A 16,721-nucleotide genomic window follows, 5' to 3' on the forward strand; every position below is an offset into this window, starting at 1 on the left:
TGACAGAAGCTTTAGAGAGTCAGGACGTGAGTATCTTGCCAGAGCATGTCCAACTTCTAACCAGCTTTTGTATTTATGTAGTTGATTGGATCATATTTGAGATCAATGATGACCCTCATAATGTTGATGATAGGGAACACTGTTGAAGCAGTTGAAGGTGGATGGGCAGTGAAACTGCCATGCAGAATTCCTGCAGCAATAACCTGGAGTTGATATGAATAAGCTGCAACAACCACATTACTTTATGCTTGATATGGATCCAGTCAGTGGAGACTTTTCCACTTAATTCCTTTTGAATTATTGAACTGTAGCTCTCTTAGCCCCATTCAATCCAATGCTACCTGTATGATTTGTTATTCTTATTCTTACACCTGGTATTCATCCCATTTGTACATGTTTGTTTTAAGGTTGGAATGTGGTCTTTTCCATTTCTTGAGGACAGGACATACTGAGCAATTTTGTTGAGTAGATGTCATTATTGGAGCTGTATAGAGGCAGTGTGTTTAGAGATTAGTCTGGAACAGGAGCACAAGTGCTCAGCAGATCGGGAATAATCTTGTGAAGGAGTCTCCAGCCGTGAGGTCGTAGATGGTTCATGCCCCATCATACTTTGTGGATGTCTTGGTTTGAAATGTTGGAACTCTATCAGAATTCTGTCAAAGCGTTTTCAACCTTAAATGTTCACTCTGTTTCTCTTCCCATGGATGTGGTCTGACCTGCTGAGCATTTCCAGCCTTTTTTCTTTTTTCTTTAGCTTTCTCCCTCAAGTTCGTTCACTCACCACTTGCAACAAGCCACATATGGATGGTATAATTTTCAGGACTTGTTCAGCTTGCTGAATGATGGTCCTATCTAAACCAAGTCAAGCAATGGACATTTGAATGACAATTCTCCCATTTAGTTTTATTCTGTCCTCTTGATATCCTCGCTGTTTCATTCAAATAATGTTCAACGTTTAGGAGTACTAATTCATCATCTGAGGGAATGGATACTGGTTGGTCTCTGCCAGAGGTTATCTTGCTTGGGTTTGGCCAGTTGTCTTGTGCCTTCATGAAATCCTGAGTATGTGTTGAATAATCCCGTATACACTCATGATTAGTGGTTCTGGTGGGACAGGGGATCCTGATAGAGGAATGTAGGGCATTGGGTGAGAATTATTATTTTCTGAATCTCTATGACAAATTATTTTTTGACGTATCTTTTATTAGATCTCTCAATTTAGACATGATCCTAGATGTTTGTAAGCATATTTTGAGGGCCAACGACTGAGTGCATCATTATTGAATCAAATCTGTTGCTTACGTTGATTTTATTCTTCTTATACGTTCATTACAACTGTCTGGCTTACCAATTATTATGTGGAACTTGCAAATGCCGCCGAACGAAGCAGTCACTGGCTGTGGCTGAAAAGAAAAGATGCTGTCTGGGCTGCCACGTGACCATCTAGAGGCTAACCATAAGACACACATCCAGGTCTGATCACCCTGCGGTGGGCCTGCCTCGACTGAGGGTGTCTTGTGATAAAAGGCCGAAACACCCAGTGACGTTGAGGTACACAACTGAAGATGTGTCTGAATGGTAGCAACATTACCTAGTGGTCACCCCCAAGAACAACACCAGTCAATTGTAGTGCAAACCTTAGGGATTGTAACATTTAGTCCTACTAATCAATCTGTGGGTTAATAAAATTCAAACATATTTGGAGGTCTGGAGTCACATTTTGACTTTTGTGTGCTACTGTTCCTAACAAAATCAAAGAGTAAAGATTATTTTCTGAACACATTAGTTCTAACTAATAGCAAATGTTTACAAAATCTAGCATTATCCCAAAGTATAATAATAAAGAGGAGATAAATGGACTGCAGATGCTGGAATCTGGAGCAAAAATCTGCAAGAGGAAATCAGCTGGAGAGGCAGTATTTGTGACAGAAATGGACAGACAACGTTTCAGATTGGAACCCTTCTTCAGAGTGATGGAATAGTTAGGAGAAAGCTAGAAAAGATGGATAGGTGGGGGGGCAAAGCCTGGCAAGTGATAGGTGGATGGGGTGATTGATAGATGGGACAAAGGCTGGAGGTGAAAAGAAGATAAAAGAAAGAAGTAGAGGAGTGAAATGGAAAGACAGATATGGGTGGAAGGGATCAGGGGAAGGGAAAATAGAGGGAATAAAAGGGAAATCTGGGGCGGGGATGGAAGATAAGTGTACAGGGGAGGAGGACGAATAACAGCAGACAGATCATGAGTCTCTGTTAGGAAATGGTACAATTTTATTGATCATTTATAACTGACCACTAAAATGTGAATAGTCTGTTCTGGCCCATTACCCTGAGGCAGTGATGGCATTTATGTAGGCTGCTGATTATGAGGAGTTCTATCCATTGTGTTCTTTTGAGGCACTGACCTATTAGGGTCCTGATCATATATTGCAGATATTTGATAGCCAGTATCCATTTGATCAATAGATTTTATGTCAATTTGCAAATTAATGCTTTCAAAATGATATCATTTTGTTTTAGAACAGTCAAAGACTTTCATATTATATATATTCTATAAATTATCAGGAAACGCTTATACTTTCTTGCAGGATTTTTTTTTTCCAAATACCTGCAAACACAAAGCTTGTTAATTTGTTTGTTTTTTTTACATTTGAATTTCAGAGTTGTTGGTGGTTTTGAGACATTGACAGCCATGGAAAATGTGGAGAGTGATGTAAAGACTGACTTGCCACAGGTACTGGTATTCTGATCACAGCACAGCTTTTGAGAGTCTATCCCAGTTTTTTCCTTTTCTATCGGATGATGAACACCTGGAGATGTAACAGTTGTCTTCCAGTTTTTGGAGCTGATGCTCGAGTGAATTCCTGGGTTTGACTTTGTGGATAGTATTGAGGGATTGGGAAATTTTCCTCCTTATTTTTGGATTAATCTTCAAATTGTAACTTGTTCAGAAGAGCCGTAATTCCCATGATCTGGGTGCCAACAACAACAGCAACATTTTGCATTTCTAAAGCAACTTTGAAGTCTCAAACATCTCCAGCCATTTCACATAAATGGAAAAAAAAATGGCATCTGTCCGGAATTTTTTGTTGGCGTTCACTTCCGTCCGATCTGCAGCAGAACGTTCCTTGAGTTTCATAAGTATGTGAAATGTGAAGATTGAACATTCTTATTATGATTGTCTGAATTCCCAGAGGTTTTAATTTAATCTATTGGGATTCCAGTCACTTCAGAACATGAAAGAAAATGTGTATAGTAATGCATTTTTAACCATCCTTAACTGTCCTTTCATTAGTTCCTCCGAACTCCTGTCCTAGCCCATAACTGTTGGTTCCAAAAATCTATCAATCTCATCCCTGATTTTTTTCAATGACAGGGTATCCATCTCCCTGTGGAATAAGGAATTCTAAAGATTTAAGCTTGTGTGGTTTTTTTCACACCTCATTCCTAAATGGTCCCTTTCTTTGATACCAAGCCAGCAGAAACCATACTAAAGCATCTACCCTATTCATTTAAGCACCAGCTGAAACAAAGTACATTTTATTTGATAATTCTCAAAAATATATTTGTAATTAGCATAGAGCAAGTCAACATATCCACTGATATTGATATGTACTTTCTGAGGGAAAGCCTGGCTGCAAACTAAAGTGCAATGATCCAACGTTAAATTTACAAGACCATCTCTCTCTGCCACATAGAACATTACTCACCAGTGAAAGATTTTAATTCCTATTTTAAAATAATAACCATTTATAGTTAACTACAGTATAAGCCAGCATTTGAATTAATAGTCACTGATAATTTAGTGCAAAGAATTTAATGTATGTTTATGTATCATGTGCATATTAACTTTTCCAGGCTCTGTGTCAAATTGCAACATAATTTATTTAGTGTTCATATTAACAGTATCCTTTTCATCTGTTCACAGGAAGAGATCAGAATTGAGAACACAGCAGTGTTTGTGGATCCCTTTGAAGAAGCAGATCTTCTGGTGAGTACAGGGAAAGAAATGGAATCACGTGATCAGACATCTTGCACCTGACTGCTGATTTACTCCAGTACGTTGTGTCTTTCCTTGCACATAACCCTGTAAGAATGCAATACCAGAGAGCACATTATCCCATTGTTAATAAGAAATTAAATCCTGTGAGTTGTATCATCCCTAGTGCAATATTGACTTTTATCTGTTTGGTTGAAACTTTAATAGGATCTGTTTGTCAAGGAGCCATTTGGAGAAGTGGTTATTTTAAATCAAATGTTATGAACTGAAGCAAAATTAATTAGTCTGTCAGACTGCACATAATAAATGATCTTCTGGGGGATCATACTACTATTGAACTGCACATTACATTTGAGCAGTCTCCTAAATTCAAACAAAGTCAATAATAGGTAAATAGGTTGAAGTGGGCTTGAAAATTAGTTCAGATATTATGACAATTAAGCAATGGTATATTTTATAGAAATGGTTCTTAATTTTCAATGAATATAATTTCCTGACAACATTAACAACATTAAGGATTGTACTAGATTGAAGAAAACTGACAATATTATCACAGGGATAATAAACCCAAGAAAAAGCAAGTTATTAAAAATCAGTCAAAGATGACCAAGATAAAGAGGGAGAAAACAGAAGATGAGATTAAACCCCAAGAAATATAAAAGTGGATTGAAAGAATGTATGTAGAATAAAAGGTTAATGAACGTAAACCATTGAAACAAAGACAGGAGAAATTATAATGGGGCATAAGCTTTCAGGAACATTAAACTGATGTAAAAGCTTCTACAAACTGTAAAGAGAAAAGGTTAGTGAAAAAAAAAAGATTCTCTACAGTTAGAAATATAGGTAATTATACTTGAGAACAAAGATATGGCAGAAGAGTACATTGTTTGGTTCTATTTCCACAATGAAGAACATAAATAACCTGTATCAATGGAGAAACAAAACACTGGCAAATGCTGGTTTACAGACATTAACACAGAGTGCTGGAGTAACTCAGCGGGTCAGGCAGCATCCCTGACGAACATGGAAGGGTCCCAAGCTGAAATGTCACCTATCCATGTTCTCCTGATGCTGCCTGACCCACTGAGTTACACCAGTACTTTGTATCTTTTTTTATATAGCTAGTAGAGGTGTTGTCAGAGCTCCAGCAGCCCAGGTTCAATCTTGACCTCAAATGCAGAAGTCACTTTCTCCCCGTGGACTTGTGTGGGGTGGAGTTTGTCCGCCTTCAACAATCCTATTGGGACCTCTTAGAGGTAGAGATAGTAGTGAATGTCTTGCTACAGCTATACAAGTCTTGGAGGATCCCATCTGGAATTATATGTGTGGTTTTGGCCTTTTTCTAAGGAAGAATGTTCTTGCCTTGGATGGAATAGACAAAGGGTTAACAGCGTTTCCTGGGATGGCAGAATCACAATATATTCGAGGCAGTGATAGTTAGACTTTTGAATTACAATAGAATGGAGGGACATTGGGGAGGAGGCGTGAAAATGAGTTTGAGGCCAAGATTGGATCAGCTACAATCTTATTGAATAACAGAGCAGGCTCAAGAAGCCGACTAGCCTGCTTTCGTGTTTATGTTTTTGCTTCATGACATTTCCCTCAGTGATCTGTCGGGACCTGTTACCTGAAAAAGAATCTTATAGTCTTTGTTCCTAGTAAGATAAAAAGCATCTTAATTTTGTTTCGCATTGTTGCCTCTCACAGACGTGATTCAGTGATAACTTTCAATGTGTGCTGTTTCATTGCATGTTTATAAATCAAGGGAAATATTTTCCAAAAGCTTTATAATGTAATCATCAATTTTAAACTGCATCAATTAAAATGAAAACACAAAGAACTACAGATGCTGAGATCTTAAGTAAAACATAGTGTTGGAGCAAATTATGGATATCCTCCAAAGATGCTGCCTGTCTGGCTGAGTTACTCCAGCACTTTATGTTTTAATCAATCAAAATGAATGTCTGTTTTGTCTATTGAGCTTTTCTGATTTGGTCAGACATGACTAACGACTTGTATAGAAGTTACACAAAAAGACCAACAACCCCAAAGTCAATTTCTCAACTGTCTTCAATTGAGAAGTGACTTTGTAAGTATCAGGGGCAGAATGTTGAACCCAAGCATATCCAGTCAGCAACTGAAAATAATAAAAAAATAAGCAGTTGCTGGAAATCTAAAAGGTAACTTCTGGAATTACTCTACTTCTGTGGATAGTGAAACACTCATATTTTGTTTTGAAGACCCCATCATTAGAACATCCATTCTGAAGGATGGTCTCCAAGAAATGTCAAACGCCATTTCAATTTCCACAGATGATGAGGATGATGATGACCTGACCTGCTAAGTGTTTCCAGAGTTTTCTGTTTTTCCATCCAATCGGCAACTCAAATTAACCCAACTAAAGGCCATCGATTCCAGCCCAAGATACCTGCAGCTAACCACGTCACCATGTAATGGCAAGAATGGTTGCCAGTTGAGTGTACCATCTTGTGTTGTCAGATTAAAGGTGTCACAAATTCACAAGTTATAGGAGTAGAATTAGGCCATTCGGCCCATTGAGTCCACTCCGCAAGTCAATCATGGCTGATCTCTGCCTCCTAATCCCATTTTCCTCCCTTCTCCCCATAACTCTTGACACCCATTATAATCAAGAATATGTTTATCTCTGCCTTAAAAATATCCACGAACTTGGCCTCCACAGCCCTCTGTGGCAATGAGTTCCATAGATTAACTACCCGTCTGACTAAAAAAGTTCCTCCTCACCTCCTTTCTAAAAGAGCACCCTTTAATTCTGAGGCTATGACCTCTGGTCGTAGACTCCCCCACCAATGGAAACATCCTTTCCACATCCATTCAATCTATGCCTTTCATTATTCTGTAAGTTTCAATGAGGTCCTCCCTCAACCTTCTAAACGCCAGCGAGTAGTGGCCCAGTGCTGACAAACGCTCAGTCTGTCTGTGCGAATAAGCATCAGAGAGTAAGAGTTTTGTTCTGTGCAGCAGAATATTGAAGATTGAAAGCATTGTACTATGCAATAGGTTATTACTGTTGAAAATATGCCTTTTTGGTGGGGGGCGGGGGCGGAGGATGAATGCTTCTTTACCATATATTTCTTTGTTGCCAGATCGCAGCAGAGAGGGAGAAAAATAGGAATGAGGAAGAGGAAGCAAAGGCCAAAGCAAAGCCAGTTCAGCCTAAAAGCAGCACTACCCCAAAAACCTACCGACAAGGAGTTGGAAAATATATCAACATGGGAGCTCGGTAAGTTTTTCTATTTTATTAATTTTCCATCTTCAAATCACATGAAAAACGGTCAGATTATTGAATCAATATTTCTTGGAAGATGTAAATAAAAGCCCTGGATTTATAGCATCTTGGTTCAGGGAGAGCATGGGTCATACAGGTGATGAGACAGTATTTTCGATGGTTAGAGATCACCACACATGCTGTGATCTCAGTAGTTTCTTACTTTTTCTACATTAATTAAAAACACAGATTCTTGACAGAATTCTGTGCTCCTACCTTTTCAATCACTTGTTTTTTTAAAACTCTAATGCATAGTGTTCTTTGGAAATGAGACAGGATAAGAGGGTACGTTTTAATGGCATACAATCTTTGACATTCCTCTACAATAACCTTACTTTGGCTGCTGGAACAGCAGAGACTTGGAAATATTGTAAACTGGTAGTATCAATGAAAATAAATCTAAATAGTATGGGGGTTTTGGGGTTGTGTAATTTGAATGCCTATTTAATGCTTTTATTGTTGGACTGTGTTTTGGGAGTTTTTTGGGGTTGTGTAATTTTAATGCTTATTTAATGCTTTTATTGTTGGACTGTGGGTGACTGAATTTCGTCCAATATTGGATGACAAATAAAGCTATCTTGAATCTTGAATCTTGAATCTTGAATGAAGAGTACCAACCCAAAATGTCACCTATCCATGTTTTCCAGGGATGCTGCCTGATCTGCTGAGCATATCCAGCACCTTTTGTCTCTTTTTCAAAATAAATCTAATGGTCTCCTGGATATTTGGTCCTTGTGGTACCCCGACCCGGGTGTATTTTGGTCACATTCTTTAGACCCTTGAAGAATCTATCAGTTTGCCACCTTTTGTAGACAATAGACTAATAGGTGCAGGAGTAGGCCATTTGGCCCTTCGAACCGGCACCGCTATTCAATGTGATCATGGCTGATCATTCACAATCAGTACCCCGTTCCTGCTTTCTCCCCATACCCCCTGACTCCGCTATCCTTAAGAGCTCTATCCAGCTCTCTCTTGAAAGCATCCAGAGAATTGGCTTCCACTGCCTTCTGAGGCAGAGAATTCCACAGATTTACAACTCTCTGACTGAAAAAAAATTTCCTCATCGTTCAAAATGGCCTACCCCTTATTCTTAAACTGTGGCCCCTGGTTCTGGACTCTCCCAACATTGGGAACATGTTTCCTGCCTCTAACGTGTCCAATCCCTTAATAATCGTATATGTTTCAATAAGATCCCCTCTCATCCTTCTAAATTCCAACGTATACAAGCCTAGTCGCTCAAGTCTTTCAACATACGACAGTCCTGCCATTCCGGGAATTAGCCTAGTGAACCTACGCTGCACGCCCACAATAGCAAGAATATCCTTCCTCAAATTTGGAGACCAAAACTGCACACAGTACTCGAGGTGCAGTCTCACTATGGCCCTGTACAGCTGCAGAAGGACCTCTTTGCTCCTATACTCAACTCCTCTTGTCATAAAGGCCAACATGCCATTAGCTTTCTTCACTGCCTGCTGTACCTGCATGCTAACTTTAAGAGACTGATGAACAAGGACACCCAGAACTCTTTGTACTTCCCCATTTCCCAACTTTACACCATTCAGATAATAATCTGCCTTCCTGTTTTTACCTTTTGAATGGATGCATGATATTATTGTGTCAAGAATCCTGAAACCTTGAAGCTCAATGTTGAATTGCTGAACGATAACTTGCCCCTAGTTTGGTTTGTGTGTTTAAACGTGGCATTGCATCCTTATTTTCCACGATCTTTCTCTTTTCAGTGCTGGAAAACGGACAGTGGAGCATCAGGACAGCAGCCCTTCCACCAGCAGTAGCAAGAAAGCAAAAGGGATCACTGGCTTTGGTAACTTTAGCTCGTGGTAGAGCTCAGTCCAAGCCACAACAAGAGGAGAAAACCCCAATCAGCAGTGTTCAAGAGAGAAAAGATCCATAGATGGTCAAATGCGTGACTGAATTTCTACCAGAGCACTCTTCCTTCCTGAACTAAAAGTAGTATGAGATGGAAAGTCCATGAATAATCTAAGCAATGCCTGAGTTTCTATTCTAGTACAAACAAGAACTTTATTTCCTTGCCGAGACCACATTCTGGATTTTGTTAAACTCCCATATTTGCTGACGATGAGGTCAGCCATTTTCCTCATGAAATACATTTTTCTATGCAGTTTAATTAAACTCAGTTGGATTCCTAGCTGAGATGATTTATTCAGTTCTTTGCATGACTAAGCCCAAACTGGTCCAGATCTACAGTAAGTTGAGACAGGGAGTTCTACATATGTTGTGGGCAACTACTTTCACTTCCTCTCTGCCACGTGATGATCAAACACTGATTATGCTTAAGAGATTTATTTGTTTTTGGTGAATAGGCATCACTTGACTGGGTCATTGAGGACTCCTTTCATAGGTCTTTGCAAGAAAGTGGATGTTAGATATGTCTTAGTTATTTTTCATAATAGTCTTTACTTGTCAATTAAGGGGAAATCATTCCAATGATTAGAACCATACTTTGCACAGAGATGGTTGTAGTTGTTCAAGGACAGTCACCCCTGCCCCGAGATGCCTCTGCAAAAGTTCCTCAGGGCAATGTCCTGGACCCAGATATCTCCAGCTGCTTCATCAATGGTCTTCCTTCCAGCTTAGTGGCAGAAGTAGGGATGTTGAATGGTGACTGCACATTGTTCAATTTTATTTGCAACCCCACAAAAATTGAAGCAGCTCATGCCCTCATGCAGGAAGACCCAGAAAACAGTAAGGCAAGGACTGATAAGTTGCAAGTGAATTTGCTGCACAAAAGTGCCAAGCCATAGCTGTCTCCATCAGGAAAAAGTCTAACCACCTGTTATTGACATCTAATTACATTATCATCACCAATGCTGAAAATCAATTTTGGTGAGAAGACTATTGACCAGAGACTTGACTGGGCATACCAAGTTACTTTGCATCCCAAACCAGTTACTTTGTATCCAGAGTGATTAACTCATCTCTTGATTTATTAAGACCTTTCTACCATCTATAAGACGGAAGTCAGCTGTGTAATGGAATACTTTCTTCTTACTTGGATGAGTGCAACTTGAACAACACCTGGCAACAAACTCAAAGCAGCCTGCTTGGTTAGCACCCAATCTACCATCCTAAGCATTAAGATCCTTTCCATTGTTGCATTGTGGCTGAAACACATACCATCTAGAAAGGCCTCTAGATGTATCTAGTTATACCTCCAAACTCTCAGGCAATACCACCACTACACGGAAACATCTCCAACTGCAGATTCCCCTCTGACTGCAAATATATCACCATACCTTCATGATTGCTAATTCTAAATTCTGCAGCTCCCTCCAAAACAAGGTGCCTCAAGAAGGTGGGTTACCACGATCACCACCACCTTAAACACAATTAATGCTCACCTTGGCATAGCCAACATAGGTCTGGAAAATGAACAAAATACAAAGAATACCCCAGATTAAAAGCGCAAACCCTGTACAGCCAATTTGGAACCATCAGAGGTTGTGTGCCAAATTTCTTCTCTTGCATCATCTCGCCTCAAATTGATGAACCAAAAAAATCATCTAAAACATTTATAATAAAAAAATTATCGAAAACATTACAATATTACATTTACAACTTACTTAAATAGATTTCATTATTGAGGCCACAGAAGCTGTTGCATCTAAAATATGATGTGGTAGTACAACTATTTGTAACTTTGTGAATGATCAAAGTAAGTAGTTGTGGGAGGGAATTCCAACATCATAGCTCTCTCCCTGGCATCTCCCAGTACAAATACAGGAGTTCAAGGCTAAACAAGGTGAATCTGATATTCTGCCAGATTAACCTTTGCTGTGTAATTCTATGTGATTGTTACTTACACCCCACAACAGCAAGGAATGCAGATTAATTGGGCCAAGCAGTCGTGTGTGGTGGATACTGGTCACTCACGAGAGGATTTGTTATTATGTGGAAGAAAGTTAACTTGAACACATTGTAAAGCTTAATGGAGTGGACGTCGAGGCATCACTCATGGGAGAAATTCTACTGAATCACAACTGATAGGAAGACTGCGATCGGACACATCTAACAAAAAGTTAATGCTAAAGAGTGTTGGATCAGCAGACTGAAGGCAGCGGACAATAACAAGGCAAAGGCAGATATTTGTCAGCAGCTGGCTCTGTAGTACAACGTAACTTGTTTTTGAGTATACAGATATAAACTCAGCACAAATACAGCATGTTTCCATCACAGACTTTGCTTTGTCACCATGTCGAGAACCAACACTTCAAGTGTCTTCGTTTTCTTTGTATGTTCAGAGTAAAAGTGAAATCAAATTCAGGTGCACAATGGGTGAAAACAGCTCTGCCTGTTAACAGCACCCTCAAATGACCAAGCTGCGGCGTGCTAGGTAGGGGCGAGTGTACATATGCAGCTGGCTGGAATCACAACTTACTCCAGTTACACTCGTCTAGTGTTTCTCTTACTCATTTGCAGAGAAAAATATATATTACTGACTTAATGCTGAAGCAGCTTTCTTGATGCACGTGTAGGTTGTGGGACATTTACTATCATCTTATTTCGAGTTTGGAATGGTCACAGGGTTTGATTACAGATACATATCCAAGAGCATCAGATGCCTTCGGCTTTTATTGCCTCCCAGGATTTGGATGTTAATAGCAAGGTCAGCATTTAATCCCCATTCCTAATTTCCCTTGAACCGCGTGGTTTACTAAGCCATGTTGTGGATCAGTTTAACGCATCAGTCAACTATTCTGGTCCAGAGTGTCTCGTGGCCAGACAGGTTAAGTTAGCAGATCTCTTCCCTAATGGATGACAGATGGATTTTTGCAGCAGTCCTATAATTTCATGGACACTGATGTCAATTTAGTTAATTGACTGAGTGATAGTATTTAAATTGATGATTCCGGAAAATCAAATGAGACCTAGATAATTAAACTAAAAAATTAACCACAACACAAACACACCCAAAGAGACTTGCGGTTAAAAAAATTATCCTTCATTTATTTATCAGCTTCCATGATAGCGCTACATAGAAAAAATATTTTACAATTTGAAGTTTGAAATTCATTTACTGGTTTTGAAGGAAAGTGCATGAACTTTCATTCACACAATGAGATAATACAGGAACCACATGACCTTATTATAACACAGAAGAGGCCATTTAGTCCATCAGGTATTTTGACAAAGTCATGCTTCTCTCCCTCACTGTCCTCTCGGAATGAGCTACCTTCTGCATGCATTCGCTCAAGCCACACTCTCTTTGTCTCTGCTGCTCCATACATATTCCCTCACCTCTCACATCCTCATTGTCTCCACTATTCCTTCTCTTTTTTGCCAATGACCTCCACACTTTGTAAAACACATTAGCCTCTCTGTAAGATGGGGTAGGTATTTTAATAGCACAATCAATGGTGAACAAATGCACACAAGGTTCTCACCCAACCCACCAACTCTTCTAAAACATAGACCTTCTGACCGACTAATAATGACCAAATGAACACCAGGACCTAGCGGGATCTCCAACACCTGCCTGACTGCTACAAGTCATGTGTTGTACACAAGCAGTTTAACCCATCTCCTAAAAAAAACCTTCCCGCAAGCAAGAATTCATAGAATGGCTTAGCCTGTCCTTATGCTTTACATCAGAAGTTATGCTTTTAACCTACAACTTCTGATTTAGTGCAGCAAGTCATATTGAGATTGGAAATTATTAATTTCTTCATTTATTTTCAAATCTGTGAAGTTACTTGTTTCAAATTAACAAAGTTTGTTTTCATCATTTCAATGAGGTTTAATTTAATAGCCAGATTGAATTGAACTTGAATTGAAAGATACAGCATGAAAACAGGCCCTTCACCCCATCAAGGCTCTGCTGCCTATCGATCACCCATTTACACTAATTCTGTTATCCACTTTTGCAAAAACTTCTAATATATTCGGGGCAATTTTACAGAGGCCAATTAACCTACAAATCTGCACATCTTTGGGATTTGGAAAGAAACCAGAGCACCCGGAGGAAATCCACATGGTCACGGAGAATGTGCAAACTCCATGTAGATAGTTCCCAAAGTCAGGATTGAACCCGAGTCTCTGGCGCTGTGAGGTAGCAGCTCCACCAGCTACTCCACTGTGCTGCGTGAATTGCAAGAGTTAATTAGCTTTTTAATTTGCAAATCATTTATTATAATAAACCAACTGATGTAAATTGTTTCCATTTATTTACATAAATCCTCATGGTCCAATCCATCACTTAAGTAAGTGGATTGTCACTGACCACTTCAACCAGGGTAAGCTTTAATATGTTTAGTCTTTGCACTGAATTGGCTGTACTTGGTGATGAATAGGCACAATTAGTTCAAATCACCTTCAGTTTCATATTAGTGTGAAAGTCTTAAAGGCAGTGGGATTTTTAAAGTCCAGGTCTTTAGGTCCAGAAAAACTATTTAAGCCAGTTATGTCGACAGCTGTATCAGAGAAAGGGCAGAACTGCATCTAACACTGAGACATGTAGACATGCAAGTGACCAGAGTGAAGGACAATTTCAATCTCATAAGTTAGGGCTGGACTCAGCGTGAGAGCAGCTACTTGCAAGTAAGTCATTCAAAAATGAAAGAGTGAGAGTTCAAGGCTAACATGTTCCCATCAGGTGTGAAAGCTAAGTACCACAAGTCCAAGGGGTGGATAAAATGAATATGGGGAATCTGGATTGCACTAACTGAGGGAATGGTGGAGCCAGGTGCTCTCAACCACTTAAGGAGCATATTGATGAGCATTTTGAATCAAAACATAGAAGGTTAGTGGCCAAGTACTAAAAACTAAGATTAACAATGATGAGTTCTTGGCGGTCAGCTTGGACCTGGTTGACTGAAGGGCCTACTTCTGTGCTCTATGACTAAATGACTGCGTTTGAAGCCAATGGTGATTTGTGAGGAATCCAAGAAAATGGTTGATCAGCCTAAACTCTCATACATTTTTAAAGCTTGAAGAGTGTAAGTGAACCTTGACGTGTGGCATGATTGAGAAAGACATCTATTTCTGGTTGACTTTAAATGAGATGTTTCCAAGAGCTTACCAGGCACATACCAGTCTTTAAATAGAGACATTTCTAAAGATAGAAAGGCAGGGATTTATTTAGTGCCTTATCACATCACTCAAATGTCTCAAAGGACATCACAGGCAATAAATAGTTTGCAGAGCAGCCGCTGTTTGTATGCAGACGAGCAGATGATTACTTGTACAGTAAAACCCCATAACAACCAATGTGGCTTTCAGATTTCCTTTCAGTGTGGGGTATAGTTGTTCAAATTAGAAAACAACCAGTCATTTGCACTCTGGTACATTGATTCAAAGTAGGTGCAGAATGACCAAGTCAGATTTACCTCGAATCAACTGCTGCTCAGAAGACAACACGAACCTGTTACATTCATCTGTGTGAAGAAAGCAAAGAAAACCCATAACATTGGCAACAGATGCAACCACTTACAGTTGTTCCGTGAGGGCATGGGTTTCCTCCCACATCCCAAAAAATGTGCAGGTTCACATGTTAATTGGCTGGGGTAGAGTGATTTCAGTGTGTAGGTAAGTAATGGAATCTGTGGACAGTTCATGGAAATGTGGGAAGAATTAAAAGGGTAGGATCCGTGAAGATTTAGATTTAGAGATACAGATTTAGAGATACAGAAACAGGCCCTTCGGCCCACCGGGTCCGCGCCGCCCAGCGATCCCCGCACACTAACACTATCCTACACCCACTAGGGACAATTTTCTTTTACATTTTCCCAGCCAATTAACCTATATAACTGTACGTCTTTGGAGTGAGGGAGGAAACCGAAGATCTCGGAGAAAACCCACACAGGGGTTTCCCCTCACGGGGAGAACGTACAAACTCCATATAGACGGCGCCCGTAGTCAGGATCGAACCTGAGTCTCCGGCGTTGCATTCGCTGTAAAGCAGCAACTCTACCGTTGTGCCACCGTGCAGCCGATGAATGATTAGTGTGAACTCGGTAGCTGAGAGACCTGATGCTATGCTGTATCTCCCCATGACTCCCATGTGGGGTTCAGATAACTGTTTAAGATGGACTCTAATGAGAGCCTTCCAGACTCTGGAATGACGGGGTTTGGGATTTCCCACCACACAAAGTGGACTGAACAACAGGCCTGTAAGTAGAATACAGATTAAAAGAAGAGAAAGCACAGGTGCAACTGGTATTGGTTGCAAAGCTATGCAATCTCAACAGAGTTCAACAGAGCTTTATTTGTCATTCGGTACCAAGGTACCGAACGAAACTACATAGCAGTCACACACAAAAAAGAACACAAGACACATGACCCCAACACAAACGTCCATTTTCAGGAGAGGATAAGGATTTTGAGTTTACAAAAAAAGATTGCGAATTTGAATTCAAATTGAAAATCCAAATCAATTTGAATTTCATTGGGGAATCAAATTCCCCATTTGATTTGGAAATGGTGGACAATGGAACTTTGTAGGGATGGGAAAATAAGGTCCATCTGGGAGACGGTGTGGGATTTAACTAATACGGTAGAATTTTGCATGAGTTCCAGAGTGCAACCCAACTGTGAGAAAGGTATTGGGATAATCAGATCTGGAATTGAGTGAGAATCCCTGTGATTTCCAGACTTGGATGGACGGAAGCAGGCAGTCTTAGATTGATTTTGCTGGATTTGGGGGAGAAATAATAAAATTGATCATCAAGGATGTCTGCCAGCCTCTCACAGCCTGTGAATGGCCGGGCAGCAATTAGCATCAGAATTTAGTGGGAAGATTTCTTATCAAGAAAGGGATTGTTCAGGGCCGTAAAGAAACACTGGCTTATAAATTAGCTCAATTAAAAGCACAGCCGTGGCTGAAAATGACAGATGGGAGGATGGTGTAAGGTGATCCTAAGGTCACTGGAGAGCATCACCAGGGAAGTGAGGTGAACTTGCAGTGTTTGAGTCTCTGCTCAGTCCGCAAGCTAAATAAACATGCACAGAATCGTTTCCTGTCAGGTGATTATGAGACCTCTCAGGCATAAGGATGCCATGACAATGAATGGGTGAGTGTCCTCTGTCACTTTGTCTCAGATAAGTCGAGTCCACAAGCAGGCCTTCATGTACGGCAAAGGTTTAGAGGGATGTGAGCCAAACGTCAGCAGGTGGGATGAGTGTAAATGGGGCATCTTAGTCGGCATGGGCAAGTTGGGCCGAAGGGCCTGTTTCGACGCTGCATGACTCTATGGCTCTTTGCAGTGTATGCTGAATTACTGGAGATTCTGGGAAATAATGTAACAAAGTTGTCAAGGCAATTTGAAGGCCAGATTAAAAGTAACTCGAAGTATTGCTCAGAATAGCAGCAAGTAATAATATGTCCAGCTCCCTGCATCATGTCCAATGCTCTTCACAGTAACCCCACCAACAATCGTTAGT

At 40.1% G+C, this 16,721-nt stretch overlaps 1 protein-coding gene across 2 annotated transcripts in view; it reads left to right on the forward strand.

Annotated features, from left to right (window-relative positions):
- Positions 1-9,770, forward strand: part of ppil2 (peptidylprolyl isomerase (cyclophilin)-like 2) — a 210,992-nt gene extending 201,222 nt beyond the window's left edge. For both annotated transcript variants that reach the window (XM_078421882.1, XM_078421881.1), the window contains exons 17-20: positions 2,659-2,731; positions 3,926-3,988; positions 7,123-7,259; positions 9,044-9,770. In XM_078421882.1, the coding sequence (XP_078278008.1) occupies positions 2,659-2,731; positions 3,926-3,988; positions 7,123-7,259; positions 9,044-9,146 (376 nt within the window). In that variant the 3' untranslated portion in view covers positions 9,147-9,770. The remainder of the gene's footprint in view (positions 1-2,658; positions 2,732-3,925; positions 3,989-7,122; positions 7,260-9,043) is intronic.
- Positions 9,771-16,721: the final 6,951 nt, after the last annotated feature.

The sequence above is a fragment of the Rhinoraja longicauda genome, chromosome 25, assembly GCF_053455715.1.
Source record: "Rhinoraja longicauda isolate Sanriku21f chromosome 25, sRhiLon1.1, whole genome shotgun sequence".
NCBI classification, from domain to species: domain Eukaryota; kingdom Metazoa; phylum Chordata; class Chondrichthyes; order Rajiformes; family Arhynchobatidae; genus Rhinoraja; species Rhinoraja longicauda.